The sequence below is a fragment of the Mytilus galloprovincialis genome, chromosome 12 (genome assembly GCF_965363235.1).
Source record: "Mytilus galloprovincialis chromosome 12, xbMytGall1.hap1.1, whole genome shotgun sequence".
In the NCBI taxonomy this organism is placed as follows: domain Eukaryota; kingdom Metazoa; phylum Mollusca; class Bivalvia; order Mytilida; family Mytilidae; genus Mytilus; species Mytilus galloprovincialis.
Window position 1 is genome coordinate 46,420,221 of NC_134849.1, and position 10,765 is coordinate 46,430,985.

Below are 10,765 nucleotides of genomic sequence, written 5' to 3' on the forward strand. Positions count from 1 at the left end.
ATAGTGCAAAGACGTCATGAAGCAGATCACAGATTTGAATGAAGGAGAATTTCGATGAAATTTTGATCAAACCAGGTAAATACTTTAGTCTGTGGGCACACTATTTATTTATCAGTTGTAGTTGACATTGAACTATCAAACAGTTACTGTTTTTCTTAATTGGGTTTCGTAGCGATCCAAGAGTGAAGCTTTTTTCATCTGTTTTTGTAGTCAGTTCTTATTTTGTGATGTTTCGTCACTATCTCAGCAATGGGACAGGGCTCAGAGCTTAAAACTTGTTTATCCGAAGTCAGGATCCATGAAATTCAGCGGTTGTCGCTGTGGATTCATTATTATTCGTTGGATACCAATTTTCGTTGGTTTCGTGGGCAGAGGTGAACTACGAATTCAAACGTTCGACGAATTAAACATTTTCCATAGACTTTGGCAAATCCACGAAATAAAAAATCCACGGAAATATAAGTTTTCCTCAATCCACGAAAATTGGTACCAACGAAAATAAGTGAATCCACAGTATATAGTTCATGTCCGTCTTATTTGTTTGTTTTTGTTTTCGTTAATTGGTTTGTAATAAATTTTTTGGTTTGAATTGTTTCACTTTCATATCTGTGCTTTTTATAGCCTACTTTATCGTATGGGTTTTGTTCATTGTTAAAGGTCGTACAGTGATCTACAATTATCTTCATCCATATCATTTCTACTCTCATAGTGGACAGTCAGTCTACACCACCTCCCTATTCTTTTATAAAAGAAAGAAAAATTCCGAAAAATGTATGCCACATACAGAAAAGTAAGAACATTAATCATGTCAATTATTTATTGAATTTTTTATTCTGTCGCTGATACGTCATCTCATTTTAGAAACCTGAAAATACAAAAAATAAATAAGTTAACAGAAAACCGATACGAATATATAAAGATTAACACTCAATAATCATGTTTGCAAGCACAAAACTATGTGATATATCAATGAATGAAATGATATGACTAGACGATTTTCCTAACTCTTTAATTAATCTACATATACAATTAACTAGTCTGTGGTCAGAGGTTACCACAGTGAATATGAGGTCATTTCACAATCATGGCAGTTGATAAAAAGTAATTTCTTGTATTTCATTGTTTTGTGTACATTCAAACAGTACTTTTACAGAGTAAATAGACATGTTCAATATGTTTCAATCATGATTAATCTCTAAAGACATTATTATAAAATGTATACTAGGTAAATAAAACACCGACTATTATTATAATAAAAACTAGAGGTTCTAAGGAGCCTGTGTCTCTCACCTTGCAAGGTCGTAACTACCCTTGAGGCAAGTGAGGCAATTGCCTCACTAAAATTTCGACACTGATATATCATTTTAAACATATATAATATATAAATATAATAATCGTTTGTTGTTCTGTCTCAACCTTAATTTCTATAACTTGTCATCACTCCTTTTAAACTATTCTTCCTGGATATAACTCAGCATCTCAACAGGTGATGTTTCTCGATTACATTAACCTAGAAACGATAATCATCATGGATCTCTAGTTAAAAACAGGCTCTTGCAGAAAAAGGAAAAGTGATACTGAAGGTAAAGAATGAATAATTCTAGTAAACAAGTTTTTTTGTGAACAGAGTCTGAGTATTGCATATAACTTCATTAGAACAATCCAAAAACGATAAGTAGACTGACAAATCAAGTACTGGTCTTCGGAAGGGGGCAGTCCTGTCTGTGTATTCATTTCTCCGTTTCACCAACTTTTGACAAATCAAGTACTGGGCATCGCAAGGGGGCAGTCCTGTTTGCGTATTCATTTCATGAACTTTAATCTTTCTCTTTACAGATAAATAAAATATAAATAATATGAAACATGCATGGATTATTAGTTACATAGTGTGCTAGTGACCTAATACGGTGTATATGGGGTCAGTAAATTCCATATGGGGTGAGAGCGAAGCTCGAATCCCCATATAGAATTTACTGACCCCCATATATACCGTATTACGTCACTAGCACACTATGTAACAAATTTATCTTACCGACTATCTTAACGTGTGAAATTAAGACTAGTGATTCTCAAAATAGCAAATCTTCAATACTGTTAGCACTAAGAACATACTTCCATTGATCCTACAAAACAGATGCCAACAATAACGATTTGTAAGGTTTAAATGTGTTTTATGAATTTGTTTTAATCTTAATCATCAGTTTTTTCGTCTGTTGGAACTTTTAAGATTTTTTCTCAGTACCGTTTTGTTTTTTATAAAGGGACATAACACCATAACTAACCGTGTATGAAATAAGCCCCGGCCCCTTCTTACCTAATAAGGAATAGAAAGGGACATAACTCCACTACTAACCATGTATGAGATAAGCCCCGCCTCCCTACTAACCTAATATTAAATATACACGGTTTGCACGCGGACGCTTTTAACCAATCATATTCCTGGAAATGTATAGGAGGTAAGATAATAGTTTTGATCCATGTTTCTTTAACCTTAAAAATTGAAAGAATATCCCATATTCCAATTTGATATTATTGAGGAATGGTAGAACCTTTAACAGGATTTTGTCTTTACTTATTCGGGACTACGGAATTTCGTTTCTTTATATTCGGGGTTTCGGAATCGAACACCCCAACCCCTTACCCTAAATTTATAGATTCTGGAACTAAAATACCACCAACTATTTCCAGAAATAATTTGAAATTACGGACCTACATGTAAACGTCAAAAACTCCATTCCAATTCCCCTGTACCCATATCATATATACTTACTCTATAGATAGAATCATATACATATATCTTATCTCATTATATCCCTAGTTTGTCTACTCTTTGTCAGCGTAAAAGCGAGTTTAATATTTTGTAACTGAGACTGTATGATGGTGCTTACAGGAAAGCTTAATTCCCTTTTGCAAACAAAACTGTTACTACCGATGTTGCTACCGAATTGCTGATGGAGAAGGAATTGGAAGAAGACATTGATCATTGTGTTGATGAGGATGATGATAATGTGCTACCTTTAGAAACACAGACTGCCCTGAAACGACTGAAAACTTGGAAAAGAGCATGCATGAGTGGCGAGAGATTGTGCGGTCTTGACATGCTCCCTTCATCGCGATAAGGATATCAGCAGACCTAACTATGATTCTGAAACGATTTGACTGAACCGGCCATAGAAAAATTTGGCAAACTCTGACTGAATCGATGTTGTTCTATGTTCTGGTAGCAGACTCAAATCAGTGATATTTGGATTATCATCTTACATATAAATTAAATAAAGTTGTTACAAATTTGGTGTAAGTAAAAGTCTTAAAATATGAAAAATTTATATAAAAATTGTCCAAATTCAAAACATTATCAAACTCTCTAAAAATGCCTAGAATGCAGGATTTTGCACCATTCATTTCATACCCTCCGAAAAAAATTTTCGCCTCGCTTCGCTCGGCTCAATTATTTGCCTCACTAAAATAAGATGCCTAGTTACGGCCTTGCCTTGGTCTATGTGAATAAAGGAAGATGATGGATTCATGACAAAATTTATTGTGTTTTGGTGATGATGATGTGTTTGTACATCTTACTTTACTGAACATTCTTGCTGCTTACAATTATCTCTATCTATAATGAACTTGGCCCAGTAGTTTCAGTAAAATATGTTAGTAAAAATTTTCAAATTTTATGAAAATTGTTAAAAATTGACTATAAAGGACAATAACTCCTTAGGGGGTCAATTGACCATTTTGGTCATGTTGACTTATTTTTAGGTCTTATTTTGCTGTACATTATTGTTGTTTACATTTTATCTCTATCTAAAATAACATTCAAGATAATAACAGAAAACGGTAAAATTTCCTTAAAATTACCAATTTAGGGGCAGCAACCCAACAACAAGTTGTCCGATTCATCTGAAAATTTCAGGGCAGATTGAGTTATAAGCCAAAAACTGCATTTTACCCCTATGTTCTATTTTTAGCCATGGTGGCCATCTTGGTTTGTTGGAGGGGTCACCGGACACATTTTTTAAAAAAGATACCCCAAAGATGATTGTGGCCAAGTTTGGATTAATTTGGACCAGTAGTTTCAGAGGAGAAGATTTTTGTAAAAGATTACTAAGATTTACGAAAAATGGTTAAAAATTGACTATAAAGGGCAATTTCTCCAAAAGGGGTCAACTGACCATTTCGGTCAAGTTGACTTATTTGTAAATCTTACTTTGCTGAACATTATTGCTGTTTACAGTTTATCTCTATCTATAATAAAATTCAAGATAATAACCAAAATCTGCAAAATTTCCTTAAAATTACGAATTCGGGGGCAGCAACCCAACAACAGGTTGTCCAATTTGTCTGAAAAATTCAGGGCAGATAGATCTTGACCTGATAATTAATTGTATCCTGTCAGATTTGCTCTAAATGCTTTGGTTTTTTGAGTTATAAGCCAAAAACTGCATTTTACCCCTATGTTCTATTTTTAGCCATGGCAGCCATCTTGGTTGGTTGGCGGGGTCACGCCACACATTTTTTAACTATATACCCCAATGATGATTGTGGCCAAGTTTGCTTTCATTTGGTCCAGTAGTTTCAGAGGAGAAGATTTTTGTAAAAGATTACAAAAATTTACGAAAAATTGGTCAAAATTGACTATAAAGGGCAATAACTCCTTAAGGGGTCAACTGACCATTTTAGTCATATTAACTTATTTGTAGATCTTACTTTGCTGAACATTATTGCTGATTACATTTAATCTCTTTCTATAATAATATTCAAGATAATAACCAAAATCTGTTCTATTTTTAGCCATGGCGGCCATCTTGGTTGGTTGGCCGGGTCAACGGACACATTTTTTACACTAGATACCCCAATGATGATTGTGGCCAAGTTTGGTAAAAGGAGTAGGTCCGGTAAGAGCTGATTTCGGCCTCAATTTTCAAGTTAATCTAATGAAAGAATTTAGATATTTTTTAAACACTTAAGTGTCTATTTCAATTGATTCAATTAGTTTATGTGCAAGATTCCATTCAAGCTAATATATGACAAATCTATCAAATATGACAAAAATCGTCACTTTTCAGATGGTTTTTGTCAAAAATGAAAGTGGCCGCATCCGTGTTCATCCTCAACCTTTATATATATTATGTATTATCATCAAATACAACTTACATTTCAATATTATGGATGAACACGAATGCGGCCACTTTCATTTAAGACGGAAACCGTCTAAAATTTTACTAAAATGCAAAAATTGTGAAGATTTCAGTAATTTAGCATGACTTTATGATGCTAGTACTCGATATATGAGCATTGTATTGTTAAAAACAGCCTATATTTATGTAGCAGAAGCATTCTACTTTTCAATAAATATCTTAACGATAACGTATTCACAATTATCTAAAACTGCTATATTTTGGGGCCAAAAAGGGGTCTTACTGAACCTACTCCTTTGGTCCAGAAGTTTCAGAGGAGAAGATTTTTGTAAAAGTTAACGACGACGGACGACGGACAACGACGCCAGACGACGACGGACGACGGACGCCAAGTGATGAAAAAAGCTCACTTGGCCCTTTGAAATAATGTTGTACTCACAGAAATTACTCTCGCATATATAATACAATTTAGTGTTGCACGAATGGTCAAACCATTGTCCATTACTTTTATTAAGAATGGCACCACAGTTGTAACCATGGTTCTTTTTACCATAACTACTATGCCAAGGTAGATAAGTAGCTTTGGTTTGATCAAAAGTCCACCGATATTCTCCTTCATTCAAATCTGTGAGTCCTATCCAGTAATGGTTATCTGAAATGTTTTATTTATCTATCTCTTTATTTATTTCATTTTATTTATTCTATTCATTAATTTTATATTATTCTATTTATTTATTTATTTGATTTTGTTTGTTTATTTTGTTTATTTTGTTTATTTTATTCATTTGATTTATTTTGTTTATTTTATTCATTTTATTTATCTATTTCATTTCATTTATTTATTTTATTCATCTCATTTATTTTGGTCTATTTTGTTTTATTTTGTTTTATCTTGAATTCATTTAATATATTTTCATACATTTATTTTATTTTATTGATTTGGGCAATTAAAAGAAAATTCGGAAAACACTGGAAACCTAAAACTTAACTATGTACATACTTGCACTTGGTTTGTTTGCAAAGATTTGTTTATTCTCCTTTTCGTCACCAATCTTAGCAATGTAACCACCAATATCCCTGCATTTTCTCTAGAGAAAAAATATTCAGATAAAACATGTAAGATATCAATGCATATTGTTAACAGATGCCTATAATATCAGAATCAAAACAATAATATTCATAGTAAAATGTTATATTTGTCTTTTGCGTTTGCTTACAAACAAAACAGATATTTTTTCGTTATTTCAGTTAATTTTTTTTTTTTCAAAAAAAAAAATTACTAAAATATTGTTCCGTTTTTTTTTATGTTTTATATTACTTAATCCTCCTTTTGATAATAAAACGTATTTCTCACGATTCTATAACCAGGAGTCGGTTTCACGAAAAAATTGAAGATTGATGGTTGGTTGATAAAAACGTACGGGAACACAAAAAAGAAGTTATGGGAACTTTATTGCCCTAATCCTATATTTCTGATAGTTTTCCCGACCTCATCACATATTTTCAAGCATGAAAAGGTGACCTATTTCAACTACATGTCATAACAGCTTGTATAAATGAAGTGCCCCCCCCCCCCCCTTTTCGTCTTTCCCCGAGAAGCACATTTGTGAAATTGACCAAAGATCTTTCTATGTCCTTTATCTTAAGGAATAATATTCAGCTTAAAGCCGTGGCTTAAAAGTGGTTATTTGTACTGTAATTACCTCAGCAGTGAACCAGTCTTGTGAGTGAGTGCCATAAAAGTAACAGTGTCCATTGTATTTGTGCCATTTAGTTTCTACAAAAATAATAATTCAAAGTCACAATACTAGCTATCAAATTTGTGAAGCATGGTAAATATATCATATATAGATATAGGAAGATGTGGTGTGAGTGCCAATGAGACAACTCTCCATCCAAATAACAATTTAAAAAAAGTAAACCATTTTAGGTCAATGTACGGCCTTCGACACGGAGCTATAGGTATTTGAGATGGCTCCTGTTTTTGGTCAAACAAAGAATTTGAAATAAAACGTGCTAAAAACATAGATTTTTTTATAAATTTTATCTAAAACACTATTTTCAACTGTTTACTGGTATTTGAATCAATTCAGTCAATCATTAGTATTAACCAAGTAGCTTTCAAAAGAACGGAACATTCCAAAACATTCTGATTCTCGAGATGGTAAAAGGGAACTAACAGTATTATTTTGAAAATTGCTAGAATAGAGAATGTAATGTGAATCATCTGCGCAGGACATTGTGAAGAGAATATGATTATATAATTATTGTATAAAATAAGCTTCTTCCGGCATTTGCACAATGCATGGTCCAACAAGGTGAAATTCAAATGGTTGACTATCTAGAAGACCAAATTGTTACGTTCAAATTACGCTATAGGTAGCAAACAAACTAGTAGTAGCTGTTTAAACTAATATTGCAAATAGAGGAAGAAAATTGATATGTATAAACATGTATAACAGGCTATACTTCTTACTCTTAAAATCTTTCCCTAGAATCTGGAAGTCATTATCAACTTTCTTGATCTTTTCGCCGACATTTGATAGAGCGTCTTTGACTACCCCAAGCTGGTCCTGTATTGAAGCTGTTATTTTCTTGAAACCATTTTCTAATTTCTTGACAGTGTTTCCAAGGTTATTTTCCATGTCTTTAAGGGCAATTCTAGAGTCATCAAAATCCTTCTTCGATTCGTTAGAAAGACAAGGAATGGATGTTACATCCTTGCATATAACCATCAACAAAATGATTGGAACGAAAATCATCTCTGATTTTTCAAAATTTCAAACCTGTGAAATAAAATTTGAAAAAATGTGAACTTAAAGTTATATGAAATATCAAATTAAAAAAAAATAGTTTCATATGGTTTACATACTTGAATGGCTTAGTTTCATTATAAAACAACTGTACGTTAATTTTCTAGTAATAGAAAATCATTTACATATATATTAGAAAAATCTTCATAAATGTACTGCTATTGAATTATTGTTTCTTGTACACTAAGTTGCCTATATTTCCCGTATGTCATGCCAAGAACTTACCTCTGCTGAAAGTATGCAAACATTTCATAAAGCAAATTCCTCGAAGATTGATATTGATCATTTGGTACATGGCCGCTTTCTAAGCGACGCGCACATGAAGGAGGTCATACATTTTATGAATGAAATCAAATCTTTGGGTTAGAATAGAAAATAGAGTAGAAATAGAAAAGACAAGATGAAGTTGCACATCTTTCATGTATATTTTGAATACAGAGTGAGTACCCCCGGCTCCCTTTGCGAACAAATCCATTTTTTCTATGTACTTTTTGACTTTATGTTGAATTGTAGTTTCACTTTCTATATTCGGTAAGCCCCGCGTGGTAATAATCACTATCTAATAAAAAAAAAAGATAGACAAATTGTGAATGGTCTTTCTTCCTTTCTCCCGCAGTGACCTTAACTACTACGAGACCTCTCGTTAAATTTTCCACTCTCGCACAGCGGAGTTACAAAAGGATAAATCCGTAATGAAAGAATGTTAACAAACGTGAACTGAAAAATGAATAGTTTTAACTATTCTTAAAGAACACACGTAAAATTTACAACAAATCATTCAACAAATTTTACGGGGAAAGATCAATCAACAAATGGGAACGCAATGGAAAACATATATACAAGTATATGTACATAAACGGAAAATATAAAATTTATCTGTACGAGCTTCAGAAACAGGACGTAAAGTGAGCCTAGCCTAGCATATAGTTTAGTATCATATCATCATAACATATTATGAGAAGAACATAACCCGTGTCATTCCAACAACTGGTTTTAAAATAAATGTGTTTAGTTCCGATACAAATACCCTATAAGTGAATCAATAGTAAAGCCAAAATATGCGATCTTTAATGACCTGACAACAGCATCGTAACTATATCCCTTCTTAATAAGTCTATTTAAAGGTTTTGTTAGCTTCTGAGGTGAATACTGATATTTATGTGCTTTATAAAGAATATTACCATAAAAGATTGGATGTGAAATACCTGAACGTATAAGAAGTCTGCATGTTGAGCTATATTTGAGAATGATGTCCTTGTATTTGTTGCAATGTATACCTGGTACTTGAACATTGGTTGTTTAAATCTATTGCCTCTGATTTTAAAGAATTAAATCGACGAAGTTGAAAAGCAAAGCACGAAGAGGACCCCAAAATAGATCTAGAAACATGTGCATGCAGTAATTAGTTTAGTATATATGCATGCATTGGTACAACAATTTCGATTACATCTAAATTGCAAGAAACTTGTTTCATATGACTTGAATATCTCTCACAATTAATATAATCTGCAAAAAATGTATTTAAGGCAAAGCTATATTGAAATTATTTATTTATGTTATCGCGTTGTTTGAAACAAATGAAACTTAAAGTATAAAAAGAACTTCTATTCAAGGATGACCAGCATATCTTGACTTTAACCATTTTATAGCTTGCTGCATGTTTGGTGTGGGTTACATGTAAGGCTCAGCGTTGAAGGCTGTACTTGGACCTATATTTGTTTACATTTTACACATTGTGACTTTGGCACGCAAAATACATCTCCTTATATTTCTATTTAAAAAAAATTGTATAATGGGTTTCTCAAGTGCCCGTTACTAACATTAGCGGTACCCATTTTACTGCACGAGATGCGCATTTCAGCGATGCAAATGGTTGTCCGTTTCAGTAATGCTCAAAAGGGGGGTTATGAAAAAAATGCAGAGTTGATAAAGCCAAAAGAACTAAAAGAATAGAAAGCTTGGAAAGGAACCAGCACATGAAAGTGATATATTATATCTTAATTTAAAATAATTTCACAAATTAGGAAACAGCAAAATGTCATTCATACAATAGTACAGATTTCCCTATTTTAATGGTTTGTCATATAAATGAACGTCAAACTTTTCATTCTCGTCAATAGTAACTATGTAACATAAATGAATATAAGTATGTAGTATATATAAAAATATGAATGAATGATTAACTGGTTACGTACCTTTGCTGTCTTTCTAGTATGATACTGCAAATGACAACGACACAAGACAGTGTGTGAACATATTTATATATAACAAAAATCGAAATCTTTCTATAGTCGTTGCCAAATTTGTTTTTGATATCACAGATTTGTCACGCGATGCGTAAAATGATATCCAGGAACCATGGTTTAATGTTTTCGGAACATTTCTTTGCAACTGTGACATGCTGACACATCTTTTTTTCTTCAGAGTTACCACAAAATATATTATTTACCTTAAACTACTGCAACAAGCCTAAATAATGATCTGAACGTGTGCTAAAATTAAAGATAAATATAGTATAGTTTCATGCTGGACTAAATTTCATAGTTTTACAAACATATGAAGGAAAATCTAACAAACCTTGATAGAAAATTTGTTGAAGCAGTTGATATAAATCTTTTATGTATTTTTCTATTAGTTTTTTTTTAAAGAGTGGCAATATTTGTAAAACTGCCATGATATTTTTTGCCCATTAAGGGTCGTGTCTGTGTCCGTTAAACTATCAAACTATCAGTGAATTCAATCTTTATTTTTATAATATTTATATACTAAAGTCCGTCTTTAAAAAATGTGTCCAAAATTAGTGATTACAGTCGA

General features: G+C 32.4%; 1 protein-coding gene across 1 annotated transcript; it reads right to left on the reverse strand.

Annotated features, from left to right (window-relative positions):
• Nucleotides 1–803: 803 nt before the first annotated feature.
• Nucleotides 804–10,207, reverse strand: LOC143053963 (perlucin-like protein). Its single transcript, XM_076226791.1, has 6 exons — nucleotides 10,147–10,207; nucleotides 7,615–7,924; nucleotides 6,842–6,915; nucleotides 6,139–6,226; nucleotides 5,578–5,790; nucleotides 804–865 (listed from the first exon to the last, which is right to left on the reverse strand). Exons 2-6 carry the CDS (start codon nucleotides 7,898–7,900, stop codon nucleotides 858–860), a joined length of 669 nt encoding a protein of 222 aa, XP_076082906.1. The 5' UTR covers nucleotides 7,901–7,924; nucleotides 10,147–10,207; the 3' UTR covers nucleotides 804–857.
• Nucleotides 10,208–10,765: the final 558 nt, after the last annotated feature.

What these genes read in the sequence shown, in the direction of transcription:
- LOC143053963 (XM_076226791.1), bottom strand. Translation starts at nt 7,900, where the DNA reads ATGATTTTCGTTCCAATCATTTTGTTGATGGTTATATGCAAGGATGTA. An exon ending in TCTAGGGAAAGATTTTAAGA is followed by an intron (nt 6,916 to 7,614) that starts GTAAGAAGTATA and finishes TTATTTTTGTAG; the next exon opens with AAACTAAATGGCACAAATAC. An exon ending in TGCAAACAAACCAAGTGCAA is followed by an intron (nt 5,791 to 6,138) that starts GTATGTACATAG and finishes AAAACATTTCAG; the next exon opens with ATAACCATTACTGGATAGGA.